Source organism: Sphaeramia orbicularis, unplaced genomic scaffold (assembly GCF_902148855.1).
Source record: "Sphaeramia orbicularis unplaced genomic scaffold, fSphaOr1.1, whole genome shotgun sequence".
Taxonomy (NCBI): domain Eukaryota; kingdom Metazoa; phylum Chordata; class Actinopteri; order Kurtiformes; family Apogonidae; genus Sphaeramia; species Sphaeramia orbicularis.
Window position 1 is genome coordinate 49,483 of NW_021941702.1, and position 26,141 is coordinate 75,623.

Sequence of the window (26,141 nt, forward strand, 5' to 3'; positions counted from 1 at the left end):
GGGCTTGAGTTGTATTGACTCATGTAAGGGTGGCAGTAGTCATACTGTTTCCATACTGTGTGCAGTTATGGCGTTATCAGCCTAGTGTGGTTTTTTGTAAGTTTTTGATCGCTTACTTCTGGCTGTGTGGAGGTCTGTAGTGATATTAACTGCGCTTTGTTTCATAACGCTGGTTCTGTGTGGAAGTGTTCTGTGGAGTTGTGCTGGTTTGTTTCCAGTTTGAGGCTGTTAATTGCCCTTATCTGTGTGGTAGTGTTACATTGTGCTGTGCTGGTCTGACATTTGTGGTTTATTAAATTTCGTAGGTTTCCCAGTACTACTTTTTGCCTTAGCAGACTCATTCTTGTTAGTTCTGATTTCAGTATGGATGTTGATCTGAAAAACTGTTGTGAAGCGCCTACTAGAGGGCAGCTGTTTCAGTGTACTAAAGCACAGTTAATGTTCATCACAAAGCATTATGGCATTGCAGCTGCATCAACTTCTTCTAAAGAAGAACTTAGATCAAGGATGATTACAGCACTAGTGGAACAGGGAGTACTTCTGAGTGAGTCTGAGGATTCAGATTTAAGTCAATCTGTTCAGGGATCTGACAATAAGTCAGATGATGCTGGCCTGAAAATGTCTGGACCCTGTTGCTGCAGTGTGTTTTAATGGGTACAGCACAGGAAGTTTATTCTTCATTAACACTCACCCAAAGTACTGATTACCAAGTTGTTAAAGCTGCCATATTGTGGGCCTATGAGCTGGTTCCAGAGGCTTACAGGCAATGTTTTAGAGGATGTCAAAGGCTGAGAAGCAGACATTTGTTAAATTTGCCAGAGAAAAAGAAATCTTGTTTAATAGGTGGTGCACATCTCAGAAAATTGAAACTAAAGAACTCTGTGACTTGATCCTCTTGGAGGAATTTAAAAATTGTGTTCCTGAAGCGGTTGCAACTTATTTGAGTGAGCAGCGAGTGTCCACGGTTGGGGCGGCTGCTATACTTGCTGACGAGTATGTCTTGGCTCATAGGGTAAATTTTAATGATAAATCTCGTGAGAGTAGGAACCGTGTTTTTCCTCACTTTAAAGCTGACGGTGGTGGTCCTGGGTCTACAGGTTCTGCTGTAAAGGCTGGTAGTTCCAGCACAGGAAACTTTCAGAGGGTCTGTTTTTACTGTGAAAAGCCTGGTCATCTGATAACTGATTGCCATGCTCTCAGTAAAAAGCAGAAAGCTCCTAAGCCAGTGGCCTTATTAGCTTCAGTACCACACCTGTCCAGTGGGGAGAATGAAATTAATCAGTTCACTAGAGATAGGCCTGGTGTAGCAAAATGTCCCATCGAGTCCACTGAGGACGGGTTTGAGCCTGATATCTTTGCACCTTTTCGTACGGAGGGTTTAATAGCCGTCTCTGATTCAGAGAAGTTTGTCCCGGTTCGTATTTTGAGAGACACAGCAGCTGCTCAGTCTTTATTGGTGGAGGGAGTTCTGCCCCTCTCTGAAAAGACTTCTACAGGTGAACATGCTTTAGTGTGGGGTTGTGGAATGAGGGTTAGGGTTAGGGGTTAGGGTTAGGGTTAGGGTGTTCACTCACTGGTTAGACTAGTGTGTTTGTTTGTTTGGGTCATGTGTATTACATGGGTGGTTAAGTCTCATAGTTTTACTCCAAAGGCTGAACAGCTGAGAACCTAACTTACTGACCCAGGTTACACTGATTACATCCCTGAGGGAACAGAAGACTAACCCGGACCAAGAACACAACATAGAAAACCAAGACCAGAACAGATGGACAGAAGACTAACCAGGACCAGATAGATAGATTCATGCCTTAAAACTGTCCACCTAATGTACATGGTGTTCAAATGAATGTACTAAATGCAGTTTCAACACTGAATGTTAAACTTGAACAATGTTCCTAACTGAATAGCAGTTATCTAATATTCCCTAACCAAACATAACACAGCCTCAGTCTAAAACTGAAAACATGTTAACATCCAACATTGTTCATTAACATTTTCAGCTGTTTAATTGGAATAATTAGGGGCTCGGGCATCGACACGAGCACCTCTCTCCCATTGCTCCTATTGTTCTTCCGCTCGTTTATTTTTCTTCATTTTCATCTTCCGGACAAAATTTTGTCTGTTAATAGGGCCCGAACCGCTGGAAAGACCCCTGTAAATTATACATTAAAATGTGCGGTTTCATCAGGAATAGTGTGCTATGACTCAAGGTAGAAATTCATGAATTTTTCGCAGAGTTATTCGTGAAAAACATGCAAAAAAAGTCCCATAGAAATGAGTGGGGAGAGGAAAAAATCAGCCAGAAAAGTCCACTTTTTTCCAGACACTACTACTTCACCATACTTTCACCTACAGACTTCATTTAAACTTTAAAACGCAGGCATTTTTGTCCTCTCCGCATGAATGTACTTGGTATGAGGATGGGGTTTACGGTTTTCAATAGGTGAGTCTTCAAAAACCCCTGGGTTGAGTGAAAATTGTCCAAATTTCCTGAGTTAGAGTGTGTGATGTCATCACGCTAGAGTGGAAGAGCAGTGAAAATTCAACTGAAAATTCTCTGAATAACTCGCCCTCCCGGCCAAACGATAGATCGCAGGCAAATGATCTTTTCCAAAAACGTAGCCATGGTTCCTGGGCTTCATATGAACCCATGTTTGAAGACCTAGCTCTTTTGGAAGAGAAATGACAGGCACTAGTTTGGAGGCTCATCCCTTCTTTCCTCCATTAACTCTCCATTGTAGCGGATTCCTTCTTGTCTTGGTCAGTTGACTATTTTTAAACTGCCCTAACTCAGTCATTTCTCACAGTACTTCTACCATTGCTAAAAATACTACTACCACTACTTCTACTACTACGACTCTTACTAATACCACTACCACTACTACTACTACTACTAAAAATACTACTACTACTACTACTAAAAAGACTACTACTACTACTACTACCCCTTATGCAAAGAAAATATATTTCTCTATATATTGACTGTCAATATATTACTGACTGAAAAATATATTACTGTATAATATATATTTATATTTAAAATATACAGAATAATATATTGTGTCAATATATTTTGTATTATATTACAATATATTGAAAAATACATAAGGAATTGCCGCTTTCCATATATTGAAACATATATGACAATATATTTACTTATATATGTAAATATATGTCATATATTTAGTAATACACTTCATAATGTATGTATGCGTATATACATACATATATTGTCTAGTGTATTACTAAATATATGTAATTACATATTTAGTAATACACTTCAAAATATATGCATGTATATATGTACATCTTTTTCATCCTATGTTTCCAAAATGACTAAGAAGGCATCTTTTTTCAGTTAACACTTTTTTCATGTATATCACGATGCATATTTTCATGAACTATGTTATTATGCATACCACGTAATGTAAGTGTTGATAAATATCTGCTTTATGTAAACTTGTGTCAATGGAAAGAAACTGAGTTTCAATAAAACTATATGTAAAAATATAGGGCAGTTTTTGTCCTCATTGCAATATATGTTTTATATGTATCAATATATGATTAAAGCATATATTGCAGTATATTGGAAAATATATGCACTACTTTCCCATATATGGAAATGTATTTTTTAATATAATGCATTATATTTTTCAATATATTGCCATATATTTTTGTTTCATAAGGGACTACTAAAAATACCACTACTACTACTACTACTAAAAATACTACTACCACTAATAATAAAAATACTACTACTACTAAAAAGACTACTACTACTATTATTAAAAATATTACTACTACTTCTAAAAATATTACTACTACTACTACTGTTAAAAATACTGCTACGACTAAAAATAGTACTACTACTACTACTACTGCTAAAAATACTACAACTACTGCTACTACTAAAAATAGTATTACTACTACTACTACTGCTAAAAATACTACTACACTGCTACTACTAAAAATAGTACTACCACTAATAATAAAAATACTACTACTACTAAAAAGACTACTACTACTATTATTAAAAATATTACTACTACTTCTAAAAATATTACTACTACTACTGTTAAAAATACTGCTACGACTAAAAATAGTACTACTACTACTACTACTGCTAAAAATACTACAACTACTGCTACTACTAAAAATAGTACTACTACTACTACTACTACTACTGCTAAAAATACTACTACACTGCTACTACTAAAAATAGTACTACCACTAATAATAAAAATACTACTACTACTAAAAGACTAATACTACTACTATTAAAAATATTACTACTACTTCTAAAAATACTACTACTACTAAAAATACTACTACCACTAATAATAAAAATACTACTACTACTAAAAAGACTACTACTACTACTACTACTATTAAAAATATTACTACTACTTCTAAAAATACTACTACTGCTACTACTATTAAAAATACTGCTACTACTAAAAATACTACTACTACTAAAAATAGTACTACTACTACTACTACTGCTAAAAATACTACTACACTGCTACTACTAAAAATAGTACTCCCACTAATAATAAAAATACTACTACTACTAAAAAGACTAATACTACTACTATTAAAAATATTACTACTACTTCTAAAAATACTACTACTACTAAAAATACTACTACCACTAATAATAAAAATACTACTACTACTAAAAAGACAACTACTACTACTACTACTACTACTACTATTAAAAATATTACTACTACTTCTAAAAATACTACTACTGCTACTACTATTAAAAATACTGCTACTATTAAAAATACTACTACTACTAAAAATAGTACTACTACTACTATTACTGCTAAAAATACTACAACTACTGCTACTACTAAAAATAGTACTACCACTAATAATAAAAATACTACTACTACTAAAAAGACTACTATTACTATTATTAAAAATATTACTACTACTTCTAAAAATATTACTACTACTACTACTGTTAAAAATACTGCTACGACTAAAAATAGTACTACTACTACTACTACTGCTAAAAATATTACAACTACTGCTACTACTAAAAATAGTACTACTACTACTACTACTGCTAAAAATACTACTACACTGCTACTACTAAAAATAGTACTACCACTAATAATAAAAATACTACTACTACTAAAAAGACTAATACTACTACTATTAAAAATATTACTAGTACTTCTAAAAATACTACTACTACTAAAAATACTACTACCACTAATAATAAAAATACTACTACTACTAAAAAGACGACTACTACTACTACTACTACTATTAAAAATATTACTACTACTTCTAAAAATACTACTACTGCTACTACTATTAAAAATACTGCTACTACTAAAAATACTACTACTACTAAAAATAGTACTACTACTGCTAAAAATACTACAACTACTGCTACTACTAAAAATAGTACTACTACTACTACTACTGCTAAAAATACTACTACACTGCTACTACTAAAATAGTACTACCACTAATAATAAAAATACTACTACTACTAAAAAGACTAATACTACTACTATTAAGAATATTACTACTACTTCTAAAAATACTACTACTACTAAAAATACTACTACCACTAATAATAAAAATACTACTACTACTAAAAAGACAACTACTACTACTACTACTATTAAAAATATTACTACTACTTCTAAAAATACTACTACTGCTACTACTATTAAAAATACTGCTACTACTAAAAATACTACTACTACTAAAAATAGTACTACTACTACTACTACTGCTAAAAATACTACAACTACTGCTACTACTAAAAATAGTAGTAGTACTACTACTACTGCTAAAAATACTACTACCACTGCTACTACTAAAAATAGTACTACTACTACCACTAAAAATACTACTACTCCTATTACTACTACTAAAAATGCTACTACTACTAAAAATAGTACTACTACTACCACTAAAAGTACTACTACTACCACTAAAAATACTACTACTACAACTACTGCTATTACTCCTTCTCCTTCTCCTCCTATTACCGATAGAATAAACTGATTCAAACTGATTCTCTCTCATACACACACACACACACTCACAGACATACACACACACACACACACACACTCACAGACACACACACACACACACACACACACACACACACACACACACACACACAGAGTATAGAACACAGACAGTTGAAGCTCAGGTGTCAGGTGATCAGCATCAGCCAATCAGGTCACACATGACTACAACTAATGGGGAGAGGAAAAAATCAGCCAGAAAAGTCCACTTTTTTCCAGACACTACTACTTCGCCATACTTTGACCTACAGACTTCATTTAAACTTTAAAACGCAGGCATTTTTGTCCTCTCCACACGAATGTACTTGTTATGAGGATGGGGTTTATGGTTTTCAATAGGTGAGTCTTCAAAAACCCCTGGGTTGAGTGAAAATTGTCCAAATTTCCTGAGTTAGAGTGTGTGATGTCATCACGCTAGAGTGGAAGAGCAGAGAAAATTCAACTGAAAATTCTCTGAATAAATCGCCCTCCCGGCCAAACGATACATCACAGGTGACTGATCTTAACCAAAAACGTAGCCATGGATCCTGGGCTTCATATGAACCCATGTTTGAAGACCTAGCTCTTTTTAAAGTGAAATGACAGGCACTAGTTTGGAGGCTCATCCCTTCTTTCTCCCATTGACTCTCCATTGTAGCAGATTCCTTCTTGTCTTGGTCAGTTGACTATTTTTAAACTGCCCTAACTCAGTCATTTTTCACAGTACAGGGAAAAAAACCTACATCTGTGTGTTCCCCAGGTCTCTCTGACGCTCACAGTCATTTCAGTTTTCACCTATCTTTTACAGTTTTCCTGTAATTAGCCGTTTTTCTGGACCTGTTCTGCTCTAGTCTCAGCCTATTCCTGCTGCTCTGTGTCAGTTTCATTCTCTGTATATGTGTCAGTGCAGCGCCGTCACTGTGGCAACTACTACTACTACTACTACTACTATTAAAAATACCACTACTACTACTACTAAAAATTCTACTACTACTATTAAAAATACCACTACTACTACTACTAAAAATTCTACTACTAATATTAAAAATACTACTACTACTACTACTAAAAATACTACAACTAATACTACTAAAAATACTACTACTACTACCACTACTACTAAAAATACAACCAAAGATACTACCACTACTACTAAAAATACTACTACTACTACTACTACTAAAAATACTACAACTAATACTACTAAAAATACTACTACTACTACTACCACTACTACTAAAAATACAACCAGAGATACTACCACTACTACTAAAAATTCTACTACTACTATTAAAAATACCACTACTAGTACTACTAAAAATTCTACTACTAATATTAAAAATACTACTACTACTACTACTAAAAATACTACAACTAATACTACTAAAAATACTACTACTACTACTACTACTACTACTACTAAAAATACAACCAAAGATACTATCACTACTACTAAAAATACTACTACTACTAAAAATACTACTACTACTTCTATTACTACTACTAATGGTGACGTCTGTCAGCTGCCAAACTTTGACACACAGATTGTCCATATAAAGTGATTGGGAGTTCAGAACACAGAATTCCCCTCCGACCATGAAGTCTTTGGCAACATCGAACCCACATACCCCCCACCCCCCGACCCCCAACCCCCGAGCCCCTCTCACGATTTCCGCATGTGGAAATTGTCTAGTTTGAATTACTGTTTCACAGCTAAATGCTGATGATGTGGTGTATTGACCATAGAATAATTGTATGATGTTATGGGTACTTCAGTTTTTGTACTGCTGTGAACACCGTACAGACCAGGTGACTGGTTTGCACATGTGCACCGTAGTGTTATGAAGTGAAGCGTGGCAGTAAAAGCTCTGGAATGAAAGTTAGTGTGTGTCCACCTTGTAAATACTCTACAGAAACGCTTCATCTTTAATTAGGGCTTGTATAGTTTTTTATACTATATATCAATAATTTTCATATCTGTGTGATAAAGACACACACCTGCAGTGACCAAAATCAGACAGTGACACAGAATAGAAGAATAATTTACAAGAACAAAGTGTTGAGGACCAGCTGTTATTGGTTCCTGTGCAACTTTAATTAGAAGAAGGTACGTTTAAGAGCATTACAGAAGAGTAAGTACAAGATATTTAATAGAAGTTTCATCACCTAAATGTGGGTGGAAATAGTTTAGGTCCATTTGTTTATCTAGTTTTGTGGAAGAACAGATGTAGAAAAGGTGAACACACTAACTCAGACACATTTACTGTAAAAATGGACCAAGTTCTGTTACAAAATGTTTCATGTCATGTCATCAAGAAAGTCATCTCCAAAGTTTAAGATTTGTTTCACTGCAGTGAGGATGAGTATGTCCATGTCATCATCTGGTTCAGAGTCATCGCTGTAGTTCTTCACTGGGAAGATGCAGCTCAGAGGGATTCCCACAGCGTTGCTGAACTCTGTCATCTATATATGAAAAAAAAAAAAAAGAAAAAAGAATAGAAGAGATGAGAACAGAATAGAACAGATGTGGACTGTTGTGTATTTAACACAAAAACCAGGTTTTAAACTGTTTAAGCAGACCACTGGAAAAACACAACAGCAGACTTCAGGAAAAAAACCAACTATTTCCTTTTATTTTGGGCATAACCACACAAACCTGTTAAATGCTGCATAAGGGGAGAGGACAAGGGGGAGGGGCTCTAAGTGGCATAGTACCCATCATATACTGTAAAATAAACCCAATCACAGACCTCCACTAGGTCAGTACTAAATATGTATGTATTTTCATACCTACCTGTGGTAGTATGGGGTGTGTTTCTGTTAAAAGGAAATTTGTGACACAGTGCTCTAGTGTCCTACCACCAACTGCTCTGTTCTTTGCAAGAGATTTCTTGAGATTTTACACTAATCTCTCAGCTAACCCATTACTTGCAGGATAGTAAGCAGGTGACTTGGCATGTTTCACTCCATTTCTAACAAGAAAAGTCTCAAACTCTTGAGATACGAACCTAAGTCCATTATCTGTCACTACTTTTGGCAAGCCATAAGCTGCAAACAATGATGTCAGTGCTTCTATTGTTGTAGTTGATGCAGTAGTGTGCATGGGAATAATATCTGGCCATCTAGCATAAGCTTCCATCACAACTAAAACCATCTGCTTGTGGTCCTCAGCAAAATCAAGGTGCATTCTGTCCCATGGACCGCAGGCCCATTTCCATGTATGTACTGGTGCAGTGGTTGGCATACTACGCTGTTGCTGGCAACCACCACACTCACTCACTACACGTTCAATGCTCTCATCTAATGTAGGCCACCAAAAGAGACTTCTGGCCAGGGGTTTCATCTTAACAATTCTCCAATGGTGTTCATGTAGTTCTGAGAGTAGCCTAGCGGTCAGTTTCTCTGGAACTACCACTCTTAACCCCCACAAAAGATGATCATCTTCTGCAGTCAGCTCAAATTTTCTCTGAAAATAAGGCTTGAGTGACTCATCCTGTATATGTTTAGGCCAGCCTGTCAAGACCAGTTGCTTAATTATGTTCAAGACAGGATCTCTACCAGTTTCTTTGGCCATTTCTCTCACAGTGATGGGTACATCTTCCAGATATGAGACTCTGTACATGGGGTCTGACACCACATCTGTACTAAGCTTCACAGGTAACCTCGACAAAGCATCAGCATTACTACGCTGCTCTGATCTCTTGTACTGAATCTCGTAAGTGTAAGCTGCTAAAATTAGAGCCCACCTTCGCATGGTCACAGCAGCGAGTGTTGGCACACCTGTTTTAGGCCCTAAAATTGTCAACAGTGGCTTATGGTCGGTCAGTAACAGAAATTTCCTACCATAAAGGTCTTCATGGAATTTCATAACTCCAAACACAAGATCAATCTGAGAATAATTCTGTTCCGTTTTTGTCAACATCCTCGAAGCAAATGCTATTGGTCTCTCACTTCCATCTTTCATTTTGTGACTAATTACAGCACCCACTCCATAAGGAGGCGTCACAAGTTAAAATCAGTGGTAGTTCTGCATCATAATGTACTAAAAGCTTGTTGGACTGAAGAGTTTTCTTGGCACTTTCAAATGCACTCTGACATATGCAATCTGAGCCATGGAGCAGCCATGGCTCAGATGGTAGAGCGGGTCGTCCAATAACCGAACGGTTGGCGGTTCGAATCCCGCTCTGTCCATGTGCTGTTGTGTCCTTGGGCAAGACACTTCACCTCCTTGCCTCCAGTGCTGCTACTCACAATGGTGTGTGAATGTTTGGTGGTGGTGGGAGGGGCCATAGGCACAGATTGTCAGCCATGCTTCCGTCAGCCCCCCCCCCCCCCCCCCAGGACAGCTGTGGATACAGATGTAGTTTACCACCACCAGAGGGAAGATGTGAGAGTGAATGAAGAATGGATCCTCTGTACGTGCTTTGAGTATGCGTTCATAGAAAAGCACTATAGAAATCTAATTTATTATTATTATTATTATTATTATTATTATTATTATTTTTATTATTATTACTACACTCCTCTGACCATCTCTATGCAACATTTTTGTGCAGCAGTGCTGTCATGGGCTGAATCAAGGTAGATAGATGAGGGATAAACTTCCCACACTAGTTCAACAGTGCTAAGAATGACTTGACTTCTGACACATTTTTTAGAACTGCATCTGTCTTTTCTGTCATAGGGTGAGTACCCATTGCATCTATGACATGTCCTAAGTATGAAACACTGTTCTTCATGAATTAGCACTTCTCGAGTTTAACACAGAGGTTGTGGGTTTCTAGCCTCCTAAGAACCTCTTCCAAATTTGCTAGATGACTTTCGGTATCCTCCCCCTTGAACTGCCACCTTATCGTGGTGGGGGAGTTTGAGTGCCCAAATGATCCCAGGAGCTATGTTGTCGGGGGCTTTATGCCCCTGGTAGGGTCTCCCAAGGCAAACAGGTCCTGGGTGATGGGCCAGACTAAGAGCAGTTCAGAAGCCCCTATGAAAAGTAAACATCGGAAGAACGTGACGTCACCCGGTATGGCGCAGCCGGGGCCCCACCCTGGAGCCAGGCCCGGGGTTGGGGCTCGAATGCGAGCGCCTGGTGGTCGGGCCTATGCCCACGGGGTCCGGCTGGGCCCAGCCCGAAGGAGCGATGTGGGCCCGCCCTCCGGTGGACTCACCACCCACCGAGGGAATCGTAGGGGTGCAGTGTGGATTGGGTGGCAGTCGACGGCAGGGAGCCTGACAACCCGATTCCCGGACACAGAGTCTAGCTCTTGGGACATGGAATGTCACCTCGCTGGGAGGGAAGGAGCCGGAGCTTGTGAGGGAGGTTGAGAGATACCGACTAGATATAGTCGGGCTCACCTCCACACACAGCTTGGGCTCTGGAACCCAACCCCTCGAGAGGGGCTGGACTCTCCATTTCTCTGGTGTTGCCTGCGGTGAGAGGCGGCGGGCTGGTGTGGGTGTGGTCATAGCCCCTCAGCTCAGCCGCCATGTGTTGGAGTTTACCCTGGTGAACGAGAGGGTCGCGTCCCTGTGCCTTCGGGTCGGGGACAGGTGCCTCACTGTTGTCTGGGCCTACGGGCCGAACAGCAGTGCAGAGTACCCGGCCTTCTTGGAGTCCCTGGGAGGGGTGCTGGATGGTGCTCCGACTGGGGACTCTATTGTTCTCCTGGGTGACTTCAATGCCAACGTGGGCAACGACAGTGAGACCTGGAGGGGGGTGATGGGGAAGAACAGCCTCCCTGATCTGAACCCGAGTGGTGCTTTGTTATTGGACTTCTGTGCTAGTCACAGTTTGTCCATAACAAACACCATGTTCGAACACAGGGATGTCCATAAGTGCACTTGGCACCAGGACACCCTAGGCCAGAGGTCGATGATCCACTTCATTGTCGTATCATCAGACCTCCGACCGCGTGTTTTGGACACTTGGGTGAAGAGAGGGGCAGAGCTGTCAACCGATCACCACCTGGCGGTGAGTTGGATCCGCTGGAGAAGGAGGAAACCGGACTGACTCGGCAGGCCCAAACATGTTGTGAGGGTTTGTTGGGAACATCTGGCAGAGCCCGATGTCAGTGCGGTCTTCAACTCCCACCTCCGGGAGAGCTTCTCCCAGATCCCGGGGAAGGCTGGGGACATTGAGTCCCAGTGGACTATGTTCTCCACCTCCATTGTTGAAGCGGCTGCTCGGAGCTGTGGTCGCAAGGTCTCCGGTGCCTGTCGTGGAGGCAATCCCCGAACCCGGTGGTGGACCCCGGAAGTAAGGGATGCCGTCAAGCTGAAGAAGGAGTCTTATCAAGCCTTGTTGGCCCGTGGGACTCCCGAGGCAGCTGATGGGTACCGGAAGGCCAAGCAAGCTGCAGCCCGAGCAGTTGTGGAGGCAAAAACTCGGGTCAGGGTGGAGTTTGGGGAGGCCATGGAGGAGGACAATCGGTCAGCCTCGAGGAAATTCTGGCAAACCATCCGGCGCCTCAGAAGGGGAAAGCAGTGTGCCACCAACACTGTTTACAGTGGAAGTGGGGAGCTGCTGACCTCGACTGGGGATGTTGTCGGACGGTGGAAGGAATACTTCGAGGATCTCCTCAATCCCACTGTCACGTCTTCCATAGAGGAAGCAGAGGCTGAGGTCTCAGAGGTGGACTCGTTCATCACCCAAGCTGAAGTCACCGAGGAGGTTGGCAAGCTCCTCGGTGGCAGGGCACCGGGGGTGGATGAGATTCGCCCTGAGTACCTTAAGTCTCTGGATGTGCAGGACTGTCTTGGTTGACACGTCTCTGTAACATCGCGTGGCGGTCGGGGACAGTACCTCTGGATTGGCAGAAGAAGGGGGACCGGAGGATGTGCTCCAACTATAGGGGGAATCACACTCCTCAGCCTCCCGGGGAAAGTCTATCCCAAGGTACTGGAGAGGAGGATCCGACCGATAGTCGAACCTCGGATCCAGGAGGAACAATGCGGTTTTCGTCCCAGGTCGCGGAACACTGGACCAGCTCTATACTCTCCATCGGGTGCTCGAGGGTTCATGGGAGTTCGCCCAACCAGTCCACATGTGTTTTGTGGATCTGGAGAAGGTGTTCGACCGTGTCCCTCGTGGTATCCTGTGGGGGGTGCTTCGGGAGTATGGGGTCCGGGGCCCTTTGCTAAGGGCAGTCCGGTCCTTGTATGACCGAAGCAGGAGCCTGGTTCACATTGCCGGCAGTAAGTCAGACCTGTTCCAGGTGCACGTTGGTCTCCGGCAGGGCTGCCCTTTGTCACCGGTTCTGTTCATAATTTTTATGGACAGAATTTCTAGGCGCAGCCAGGGGCCGGAGAGGGTCCGGTTTGGGGACCACAGGATTGCATCTCTGCTTTTTGCAGACGACGTTGTCCTGTTGGCCTCATCGAACCTGGACCTTCAGCGTGCCCTGGGGTGGTTTGCAGCCGAGTGTGAAGCGAGCGGGATGAGGATCAGCACCTCCAAATCCAAGGCCATGGTTCTCGACCGGAAAAAGGTGGTTTGCCCTCTCCGGGTCGGTGGGGAGTCTTTGCCCCAAGTGGAGGAGTTTAAGTATCTGGGTCTTGTTCATGAGTGAGGGAAGGATGGAGCGTGAGATTGACAGAGAGATCGGTGCAGCGTCTGCAGTGATGCAGTCGCTGTATCGGTCGGTTGTGGTAAAGAAGGAGCTGAGCCGAGAGGCGAAGCTCTCGATTTACTGGTCAAGCTACGTTCCTACCCTCACCTATGGTCATGAGCTTTGGGTCATGACCGAAAGGACAAGATCCCGGATACAAGCGGTCGAAATGAGTTTCCTCCGCAGGGTGGCTGGGTGCACCCTGAGGGATAAGGGGAGGAGCTCAGTCACCAGGGAGGAGCTCGGAGTAGAGCCGCTGCTCCTCCGCGTCAAGAGGGGCCAGCTGAGATGGCTCGGGCATCTGTTTCGGATGCCTCCTGGACGCCTCCCTGGGGAGGTGTTCTGGGCATGTCCCACCGGGAGGAGACCTCGGGGAAGACCCAGGACACGTTGGAGAGACTATGTCTCTCGGCTGGCCTGGGAACGCCTCGGGGCCCCCCGGAAGAGCTGGAGGAGGTGTCTGAGGAGAGGGAAGTCTGGGGATCCCTGGTTAGACTGTTACCCCCGCGACCCGGCCCCGGATAAGCGGTGGATAATGGATGGATGGATGGATGGATGGATGGACTTTCGGTATCCTCTCCTGTCACTAAGATATCATCTAAATAGCAGATGACCCTGTCCATTCCCTGAAGTACTTAATCCATTATCTTTTGAAACATAGCAGGTGCACTGGCAACACCACAGGATGGTCTGTTGTAATGATCTAACCACTTGTGCGTGTTTATAGTGAGTTAACGTCTAGAGTTTTCCTTTAATGGTACTTGCTGATAAGCTTGTGATAAGTCTAGTTTGGTGAACCGCTGACCTCCAGCCAATTTAGCAAATAGATCTGGAGTTCGGGGTAGTGGATACTGTTCCACATTCAGCCATGGATTTATAGTGGCCTTGTAGTCTCCACATATTCTTACACTGTCATTCTTTTTACGTACACTAACAATGGAATTCATTGTAGTTAGTGGGTGAAATGACCCCTTCACTTTCTATCTTCACCAGTCCTTTCTCTACAGCTTCTCTAAGGGCATAAGTTACGTTTCTAGGCTTACAGAACATTAGCAAGCTATGCCCCCGTTCTCCTACCACCGTAAGGAAAACTGCGCTGGTTTTCTCTTTGTTGGTATCCAGGCCTGTAAGATTTGTTGGTCTTCTTACTTTAGCCAGGGAAGCCACAGCGCCCAAGTCAAACAAAAGCCATTAGGAGTTGGAAAAATACTTAAAATTTATTCTTTTATGCACCAACAAAAATACAGCAAACCAGCAGCATCTTCCCCCTTCACAGGCATCAGGAAAAAAAAAAAAAGAAGAACATTTACAAGTCTGTAGACCCCCTTTAAATAGGCCTGGCCCACTCCACCACCCTCTCATCTACAGGTGAATCCAGTACAGACTAGTTTACAAGCCTGAAACAAACATCCACGTCAATTAAACACATCTACAAACACAAACCTAAATATCAACCTTAATATTTAAAGTAATATATTATCTCTAAAAAAAATGTACCCCTTGTGATAACTTTAATCCTGTCCTTTCCTGCTACACCTCCCCTCCCTTTGGGCTCCATGGTCTGGCCTGATCAGGCCGATCGTCTGCACCTCGCGAGACTCTTGTGGCTGAATGATCTGGACTGATCAGGTAGATCTTTTACACCTGGTTGCACTTACAAGGGCACGCTTCCAAGTGAGTGCCCCACCTGCTGGATAGTGAGGGGGGGTCACTATAGCTCCCTCAAAAGGCTATTGGTGGTGAAATACTGTTCTAGTCTCTCCTGATAACTAGTGAAACTTTCCTCACTTTCTTCAAAGTGGAAATCTTCTGGGTTTCCAAATGCCATTCCTCGTTCGACGGTCCTTTCACTCACCGAACGCCTTTCTGGTTCGTGTCGAGTTCCCGAATCTTCTGCCTCACTGGAGTTCCTTGACATGCTAACTCTGTGATTTCCAACTTAAACATCCCATCCTCGTTGCCAAAACTGTTTGTGTATTTAACACAAAAAACTAAGTTTTTAACGGTTTAAGCAGACCACTGGAAAAACACAACAGCAGACTTGAGGAAAAAAATGAACTATTTCCTTTTATTTTAGGCATAGCCACATGAACCTGTTAAACGCTGCATAAGGCTCCATAACACCAAGGGAGAAGTCAAGAGGGAGGGGCTGTAAGTGGCACAGTACTCATCATATACTGTAAAATAACCCAATCACAGACCTCCACTAGGTCATAACCAAATAGGTATGTATTTTCATACAAACATAAAATCTTACATTCCTGTGTTGAAACAGCACATGGACCAGGCACAGAAGCATCAAAGTCACAAACTGAAAACGCAGAAGTCCAAATTAAAGTCAGAAAACACAGACTGGATCGGCCCTGACAGACGAGTGGACGGACAAATACCCAAGGGAAGCCAGACCCTAACTCTAATCCAACACAACTCACCTTTTTCTTCAGATATTTGCTCTTGTAGACGTCCTTCACATCCTTCTCGATTTCGTCACAGCATTCATCAATGTGGGTTCCAATGGCTATCTGTGGAATCCCTGCAGATTCACAAAGAATCCCTTTAAGGTTTTCATCAGGAGCTACTAGAACACTGACATGAAGATGAAACTGGTCTGTGATGTCATGGAGGGGGTGGGGCTTAGGTCTTCACAAACCCACAATGTGGACCAGGTGACTTTGTCCTGTTGCAGACCAGGTTTATTTGTGCATTTTTTCACTTTACTTATGTCAGTTCTCCTCCAACCCCTTTTCTGACCCCCCAAGTGCTAGGGTTAACCCTAACCCCCTAACCCTTTGACCTGTTTGAAAGTGTAACTTTACCCAGATCTCTGGCTGTTTCTCTGATGGCCTTCATCTTCTTAATGACTGAGGGGCTAATGTTTGGTGAGTTGACATTGAGGAGACAAACCAACACATGAACCTGGTCATCTAGGGTTGGAGAGGGGTTATAGTACTGGTCCTTCTTTGACAGTGTAGCTCCAGGGTGGAACTGAAAAGAAAAAGGGAAACATGTTAATGGAAACACCTCCTGAATGTTCGACAGACTAAAGACAATCTTTAGAAGATGGTTCTGTGGAGAACCAGTACAACCTCCACTCTGAGGAGGAGCTGGAACGTTGGGTTGTACCTTGTAACCCTCCTTCACATGTCCCTCCATGGCCAGTTGAATGTCTTCAGCTCGGACACCGATGTCCTCACCGTCCTCCAACCCCATGATGTCACTGAAGACGATGGGGAGATGACCTCCTTGTTTTTTGATTTTATGAGCCTTGTACTAAAGAGAGAAATGAGTCTGACTTCAGCCGACAGTTTACAGTTGAACAGCCCTGAACCTGTTGTATTTATAATATCTATTAAAACCTAACCTTGGCCTGTGTGTGTGGTTCTATCTGGACCACAGGTCCAGATTCATCCACCTTCCATCCCCCCACCCATGACCCTCTGGTGGTCTCGTACCTCTACGGTGAAGCTCTTTGTGTCTGTTCCAGCAGAATTGGCTGCAGCTTTAATATAACTCTGGCCACGGATCGCAGTTATGACAGAGTTGATGAAGCTGGACTTTCCAGCTCCGACTGGTCCGTAGATCAGAACCCTGAGCTGTTCCACCTTAGAACTCTCAGGTTTATAGTCAATCACAAACTTCTGGAGGTCTTCTTTCCTCCTGTTAAAGACAGTTTACATTTGATATTACTTTCATTTCTACATTCATTTTCATTTGTATTGACTTAAATCTTAATTTAAATCTTGACTTAAACCTTCTTTGAACCACGTCCCACTAACAGCTGAGTGACTTATACTGTTGTCATGTACAACAGTAGTCGCTAACGCACCCACACATATGACGATGTCACTTGTAGGGCTGGGTATCATGGCCAATTTCCATAATCGATTGGATTTTGATTCATAAGGTTCTGAATCGATTAATTTTGATTCGATTAAATATTGATTCGATTCGGTATTAATTGACTGATTCAGATTAATTTAGTGATATCAAAGTACAATTTTGAGTTGTAACCTGATTATTTGAGTACCGCAGTCATGCAACACATCAATACTGGGATCAATATTGATATTAGAAAGAAAATAAATCTGACGTTTTGCAGGAAGTAGATGAATCTGCTCTGAAATGATGAACAGACACAAACATGTCCATGTTTCTACAGTGGATCTGAACAGACTTCTGCATCATCTGGATTCTGTTTTATGGCTGGAGGCTTCCACCCACTGGGGGTGGGGGGTGGGGTGGTGTGCGCTCCATGATTGTTGGTCGGGGAGCGGGGGTAGCGTAGCGGTCAGACATTGTCACTTTCCTCTTCCTCTAACTTCAGACTCATCCATAGGTGATAGTCTGGATCCAAGTTCATATTCCAAGAACCACCGACTTCCACGACTCTCCTCGTTGAACCTCCGGGCGGCCAGTTCCTTCACACTATGGGTTCAGTTTGAGGACAGGAGGACCTCCAGCGGAGGGGGTTTCACCACGCTTCCTCCGTGTCTTTTCCACACCAGAGCCGTCGTGAGTGAGACCAAGTCTTCCCCAGGGGTTCGCAAGATGGAGCCGCCTGCGGTTCTACTTGCTCCTGGTCCTGCTCTGAAGAATTGATCTCATTCACTATTAATCGATTACGCAAAATTAAAATGAGATCGATCTAAGATCGATCAAATCAATTTTTTTTTTCTTTACCCAGCCCTAGTCACTCACGACCCCCCCCCCCCCCCATGTGCTCACGCCCTCAAATAAAATCAGCAAACATCTGAATCTCATTTAACTTCTAATGATATTTTTGTTAAAAACAATTACTGAAACATAAACCCAATGTATTTCTGTCACTGCAGATATAAACATACACTTACGTCCAGTCTGTCTTCCTCCAGGGAACTTTAAATTCTGCAGAGAAAATGTAAAGATGCGTTAAAATACCAGCCATCATGTTTTTATTGTGTATGAATGAATTAAGTGAGAAACAGTGAAAGTAAGTAATGCAACGACTGAGGTCATACTGGGAGATGGTGGTGGAGGAGGATCTGGAAAGTACAACATTGAAGAAACAGAAGACAAGCAGCTTAGAATTGGAAACATTTAACTTTGAGTTAATTTATATGATTCTGTGTGAAGAATATTTAAAGTAGACTTTTGATGACTTACTGTGTGGTCTCTCCCCTGCAAAGGTAACAAAAAAAAAAAAAAAAAAAAACAGGAAACATGAAAAACAGGTTAGATATGAAAACCTTAAACACTGAGTTAATTTATATGATTCTGTGTGAAAGAATATTTAAAGTAGACTTTTGATGACTTACTGCATAGTCTCTCCACTGCAAAGGTAAACAAAAAAACAAAAAAACAAACAGGAAACATGAAAAACAGGTTAGATATGAAAACCTTAAACATTGTGTTAATTTATATGATTCTGTATGAAAGAATATTTAAAGTAGACTTTTGATGACTTACTGCGTGGTCTCTCCACTGCAAAGGTAAAACATTAAAAAAAAAAAAAAAATAGGTTAGATTTGAAAACATGAAATATTATTTTGGTTTGTATTGACTTTCATTCATCATTTTGTAATTTTTTCAGCCGTTTCTGTTGGAATGACATGACCTTTAGGAAAGAGAAGAGACAGTTTATACGTCTACAAAACATCCAATATTGTGTGTAAATGAAGTTAAATATGATGTGATAAATCAGTGTCATTATGTATGTGGAGGTGGTGTTGAAAAGACAGAACATTAAAACAGACATAAGACGCAAAATAGTTGTTTTCTACATTTTTAAACAGATTCATTGTGGGTCAGTCCATCTTTGTAACCATGAACTGAACTCTTCAGTCAGTCTTACCTTTGCTTGGTTTTCCTCCCATTTTAAAAAGTCATAAAAGATGTTTGTCCAGATGGAAAAACCTGTTTGAAAATCAAAAACATTATTTCACAGAAAGAGTTTGGACTGAATGTGACTGAATTTGTGCAGCGCAGTAGGAGGTTTATCAGACAGAGTGATGCAGACGTACCTGCAGTTTCAGAAGCTCTTCACCAGTGAACAAGTGGAAAACAATGACAGGAAAGACAGTCGGAGGCTTTTATTGACAGGAAGCCCCTCCCACTGTTCAGGCTGATGGAAAACACCAGACATATAAGAAACCCTTTCACTTTCTAAAGGCTGAGGTATGGCCTTATCCTTTGTACTTATAAAACACACGTTTTCAGTCTGACAAGTCATCAGTCAGTGGGTCCAGACCAGGGTTCTGGATCTGGTTCAAAGCCATAATGGGATCCTGTGTCACAGTCCAGCAGCTGATCCACCTCATGAATCCCCTGGTAACACTCATAGCTTTTATATAGCACTGCCAGTGACGTTCAGGAACATTTAATAAATGCAATAAAATAAGTTACTGACCATTCAGACCTTCAGAAATTTCCCAAAACCCACAAATGCAACGATTCATAAAAAAATTAACTGGAGTCAGAAAACTGCATAAAATGTCATGACAGAAAAAGTATCATGTATCTGTTGTTCTATCATCAATCTGTGAAATACTAACAGGTTACACAGTGTCCATCCGTCCATCCTCTTCCTCTTATCCGGGGCCGGGGTCACAGGGGCATCAGTCTAAGCAGGGATGCCCAGACTTCCCTCTCCTCAGACTCCTCCCTCTCCTCAGACTCCTCCCTCTCCTCAGACTCCTCCTCCAGCTCTTCTGGGTGGACCCTGAGGCGTTCCCAGTCCAGTCCACAGTCATAGTCTCTCCAGTGTGTCCTAGGTCTTCCTCAGGTCTCCTCCTGGTGGGACATGCCCAGAACACCTCCCCAGGGAGGAGTCCAGGAGGATCTGAACCAGATGTCTGATCCACCTCAGCTGGTTCCTCTGGATGTGGAGGAGCAGCGGTTCTACTCTGAGCTCCTCCCTGGTGACTGAGCTCCTCCCCCTATCCCTAAGGGTGGACCCACCCACCCCACGGAGGAAACTCATTTAGACCACTTGTGTCCTGGATCTGGTCCTTTGGGTCCTAACCCCAAGCTCATGACCACAGGTGAGGGTCTGAACGTAGACTGAGGGTAAATCCAGAGCTTCTCCTTTGGGCTCAGCTCCTTCTTCACCACAGCAGACCCATACAGCGACTATGGTTACACAATGTGTTTGGTGAAATCCCAGACCCTTACATTTGTCCTTTAGCCTTCAAATCCAAGTCTGGAATCTGAAACGACCACAGACGGAGGGAACCCAGTTCTGAAACTCACTGCATCAGTATATTCACTGACTGTGGAAATCCAGACAAATGTAATGAAGTCACATGACCAGGCTGATGTCCATCGACTCCAAACAGTTGAATGTTCTCCCTTTAAAAAGAACAGATGAGTTCAGTGGATCTCTGCACTTAAAGGCAACAGGAATGACCAGTTTGTTTCAAAATGCTCCAGTTTCATCAGAGGATGTTTTGTACAAACATACGATGGAAAGTGCATGATCACATTTGCACTGGTGAGAATGGTTTCTTGTAAACCAGGTGTGTTCCAACAGCCTGTGGTAGATTGATAATTAAAGGAGTTGTGTTTGCCAGTGAACATCCTCATACCAGTGAAGGGTTACATTTTATCAGTCATGAGGAGGAAAATCTGTGTACTGGTCTGACAACACAGAAGATACTCTTTTGTTTGTTGTTCCCTGTTGAGTTAACCTGTTTAGCATTGACCACTGATGCTTTGATCATATGTTCAGACTCCTCCCCCAGGTCTGACAGACTTACCCTCCCTCCCCCCTGGTGGGAATCCCTCTGCCCCTCCTGGAGTACAACCCCCTTTTCTTCATTTCTTTGTTTGTCTTTAGTTTTCTGTTCACTGCTTTGAAGTAACTGTATAAATACCATCTGAAAACATAGATTCAGGGTCAGACTACTGAAACAGACTCTGTCTGCGTCAGTATGCTCACCATGCTCCAGAACACTAAATAAAGCCAGGGTTCTCGCTACCGTCGTTGAACTCAGGGCCCCTGACACTGTTCCAGGGAGACCCTGACGCTGGGATTTGACCCGCTACACTGTCTTTCAACCAGCGTAACAGTGTTTTTGTGTGTGTGATCGTCCAGCGTAATAATAACGAGATTTGAATTTGAAAAAATGTATTCCTTTGTCTAGGGATGCACAATTAATCGATTTGAAATTGAAATCGGATTTTTTTTAAGTAGGACGATTTTTAAAAAAGGGAAATTGGAAATTGATTTCATCTCTCTCGTGCCTCTGGGCCACGCGCCTGTGGGCTACCGTAGGCTCCTCCTCCAGGCTACCATAGGCTCCTCCTCCTGTCTGTCACAGAAGTCCATGTAATGACCAGACTTTAAATCTGTCCATGAACCCGCAGTAGTGATAGCGCACACATGTCTCTTCTCACGCGCATGCGTGGCGTCTGTCAAACCGCCGGCGGATCTACTCTCAGAAATCCAGCCTTTTAACTACTTATTTCTTGCCTTTCAACACTTACTCACTTGAACCTAACCTCTTAACCGTGTCTTTTTAACTTGACACTATCAACCCAAACCTTCATCAGGACAGGTCAGTATTGTCAGTGGATCCTTACCTCTGGCTGTCACACACCGCTTCCCGCACTCTGCCCGGTATCTCGCTGCTTCCACCATGGCGTCATCCTCATCAGCTGGAGATAGTCCTCTCGTCCAAGCAAACAAAACCCTGGTAAAGGCTTACCAAACTATCGCGGATCTCAAAGAGGAAATACTGCGCCTCTCCGCAGAACTCGCGGAGAAAAATGCCCAGCTCTGTGGTTTCTCCAGCCGCCTTCCCACACTGTCCAGTCTGTTCCTGAAAAGCGCAGAGAAGCCCAAAGCCTCCTGTGATGATATGGTGTTATGGGATCCTTCCTCTGCCTGTTCTCGCCCCCCGTGTTCTACACCCTGGTCTGAAGTGGTGATTCGTGGCCTCAAAAAGAACACAAGCAAAGACTCACCACCTCCGACCATCAGCACATCAAACCGCTTCGCCGTCCTGTCCGTGGAGAACGCTCCGGCTCCCCCCGCCACGGCTGATGTGCCCCCCATCCCACCTGGCTCTGTCCCGGAACCGGCTCCTGCTGACACCGTAGCTGCCACCGAGTTGATTACCGGCGACGGTCCTAAAGCCGGTCCTCCTGTGAAGCCGTCGAACAAGGGTCCCCGCTCCTCGGTCCGCTCCTCTGCCCGGCGCCGCCTCCTCCAAGAGGCCGTCCGCCGTCACACTGACGGTCCACCCGTGGAATGTCCACCTAGAGAGACCAGGAACCCTTCATCTTCAACACCGTCTCCTCGACCACTTTTCCCTCTGACCACCGCTATCCTCGGGGACTCCATCATCCGTCACGTCCGTTTCTTTAACGCCATAACCAGGTGTTTTCCTGGTTCCACCGTCACCTCCATCCTCCATGAACTGCCTCAGCTGCTGCTCTCACTGCCGTCCACCGTTACCCGGATCAGAGTTCACGTGGGCTTCAATGACACTTCTCTTCAACAGTCCGAAGTGACAAAGGTTCATTTTAAAAACCTCTTTGATAAACTGAAAGGATCCGGGAAGGCTGTTTTCATCTCCGGGCCCCTCCCCTCCTTTGCCCGTGGTGTGGGCCGTTTCAGCCGCCTCCTCAGCCTGAACACCTGGCTCCAGTCCGCCTCTGCTCTGAACGGCTTCAGTTTTATTGATAACTTTAATCTGTTCTGGAACCGCCCCTCCTTCTACAAGTCCGATGGTGTCCACCCCTCTAGACTAGGCAGCAGGGTCTGGGCTCAAAACATCCAACACGCTGTCCTGACCAAAACCACACCCACACCAATGTGACTATGCCCTCCCTCTTCTGCTGCAGTCACCTGCTCCCCCTGCTGGTCACATCTAATATCACCACGTTCAGAGTCTCCTGTAAAATCTGTAGTGAGAATGAACACCACCCCAGCTGATCTGTCCTCCTCTCCCAGGCCCTCACTGTCCACCTGTCAACTAACCACCTCAGTGAATTCCTCTTCTCCTTCCCCATCTCCAGCAGCCTACACCTCTGCCTTGCTCTTCCCCATTCCTGTCATATCCAGGTCTCGTATGGGGTTTCACTCTGCTAAAAGGCATCGTAGGTGGTTGACACAAATCCCATTACACACAGCGGACACGAACACCATGACGTCACCACCACCTAGCCGGTTTGGATTACTAAATGCACGTTCCATTGCCAATAAATCCTTCTCCCTAAATGAGCTTTTTACCAACAGGAACTTGGACACATTATTCCTGACGGAGATGTGGCAAAGGGATGGGGAGTTCATTCATTTAAATGAACTGTGCCCTCCTGGCTGCTCTGCTGTTGGTCAGCCCCGCCCCTGTCGCCGGGGCGGTGGCCTTGCTGTAGTGCACCAAGACAAATACATATGCAGAGGGATGAGCACCGATGACTTTCCCTCATTTGAGTCACAAATGATCAAGATTGGCTCGTCCAGTGTGTTCTACTGTTTCTTAATCTCCCGTCCCCCTGGCCCTGCTGGTGCCTTCTTAAGCGATTTCAGTGATTTCCTTACATCAATAATAAAACTGGAGAAGGTTTTAATTCTTGGGGATTTCAATCTGCACATCGATAACAATTCATCCAGCCCAGCAATGGAACTTTTAGCCATGACTGACACTTTTAACCTCAAACAACATGTATCTGGCCCCACCCACAGGAAAGGCCACACCCTGGACCTGGTTTTCTCATTGGGCTTACACGTCACAAATGTGTGTGTTGAGGATGTCCACTTGAGTGATCATTGTGGTGTGTTTTTTGACTTATGTGTGCCTCTGGAGCCAAAGCCTGCACCTAGAAGGGCCAAGAGGAGGATTATCACAGAGTCCACAGCCCAGGTTCTCCGTGCCCTGTTTAACCCTAGTCTTCTTAATGAGTGTCCCGATGTTGATGAGTTTATCCAGTGCTTCTCCACACACTGCAGCTCTATTCTGGACCAGGTGGCTCCCGTGAAAACTAATGTCACTCGTAAGTGGTCTTGTCCCTGGATAAATGAAAACATCTTAAACCTAAGGAGAACTTGTCGCAAAACTGAGCGTCTTTGGAAATCAACCCAGTTGGAAGTACACAGGTTACATCTGAAAGATCTCATAACCTCATTAAATAAAATGATTAAGGAGGCAAGATCCAGCTACTTCCACAAACTTATAGCCACAAACAAGAAAAACCCCAAAGTAATCTGTGACCCAGTCCAGTCCATTGTGTCCCCTGCTGTCCCTGCTGCCCCTGTGCTCTGTAAAGCTGACAGCAATGACTTCCTAAACTTCTTCACAGACAAGATCAGGGATATTAAACACAATATCCCACCACCCTCTGGCCGTCTGACCCTATCTGATCCCCCTCTGCAAACCTGGTCCTCCTTCGACCCTGTGACACTGGAGGACATCTCAGCACTTTTATCCAAAACGAAACCCTCCTCCAACTCTGCAGACCTCCTCCCCCATAAGCTCCTTGTCGGTGTCTTTGACACTATTGGACCATGGGTCACAAAGTTTTTTAACCTGTCGCTCACAACTGGTTTGTTTCCCAGCTCCTTCAAACAGGCCATCATAGAACCTAAACTAAAGAAAACCACACTGGACCCCACAGACTTCAAAAGCTACAGGCCCATTTCAAAGCTCCCCCTATTGGCCAAAATCCTTGAGAAGGCAGTGTCTAAACAACTGACAGCTTTTCTGGAGACACACCAGATCTATGACACTTTTCAGTCTGGGTTTAGACAACGCCACTCAACACAAACCGCACTATTAAAAGTGTCTAGTGACATCCTGATGGAGGCTGACTCCGGGAAATCCACGGTCTTGGTCCTGCTAGATCTGTCCTCGGCCTTTGACACAGTGGACCATCCCATAATGACTGAGAGACTGAGGGACCTGGTAGGGATGTCAGGTCCTGTGCTAGACTGGTTCTCCTCTTACCTGACCGGCAGAAGCTTCACTGTGTCAATAAACAACTTCCAATCTGACTCAGCGGATCTACTGTGTGGTGTGCCCCAAGGCTCTGTCCTGGGACCAGTGCTATTCTTACTCTATGTCCTCCCACTTGGCCACATTATCCGACAGTACAGTGATGTCTCCTATCATCTATTCGCGGATGACATCCAGATATACTGCTCCTTTAACTCCTCTGAGCCCCACAAACTGAGTTCCTTAATCATCTGCTTGTCAGAGCTGAAGCAGTGGCTAAATGAGAACAGCCTCCAGCTGAACTCCAGCAAAACTGAGACCCTCATCATTGCCCCGGATAGTGCAATCCCAGGGATCAAACATCACCTTGGAGACCTGAGTTCCTCGGTAAAGACAAAACTGAGGAATCTGGGTGTCATCTTTGACCAGGACATGTCGTTAGAATTCTACTCCAAACACCTAGTCAAAAACTGTTTCTTCCACCTACGCAACATCTCCAAACTCAGATCTATGGTGTCCACAAATGAGCTCGAGATGATCGTTCACGCTTTCGTATCTTCTCGCTTAGACTACTGCAACAG

The 26,141-nt window shown here is 43.4% G+C and overlaps 1 protein-coding gene across 1 annotated transcript; it reads right to left on the reverse strand.

Moving 5' to 3' along the window:
- Positions 1-8,253: 8,253 nt before the first annotated feature.
- Positions 8,254-17,313, reverse strand: LOC115416839 (interferon-induced protein 44-like; the record flags this gene model as incomplete). Its single annotated transcript, XM_030130724.1, has 5 exons — positions 8,254-8,504; positions 16,081-16,181; positions 16,465-16,633; positions 16,772-16,918; positions 17,101-17,313. Coding segments are annotated over 5 exons (795 nt in total), but the record flags the coding sequence as incomplete, so codon positions are not given.
- Positions 17,314-26,141: the final 8,828 nt, after the last annotated feature.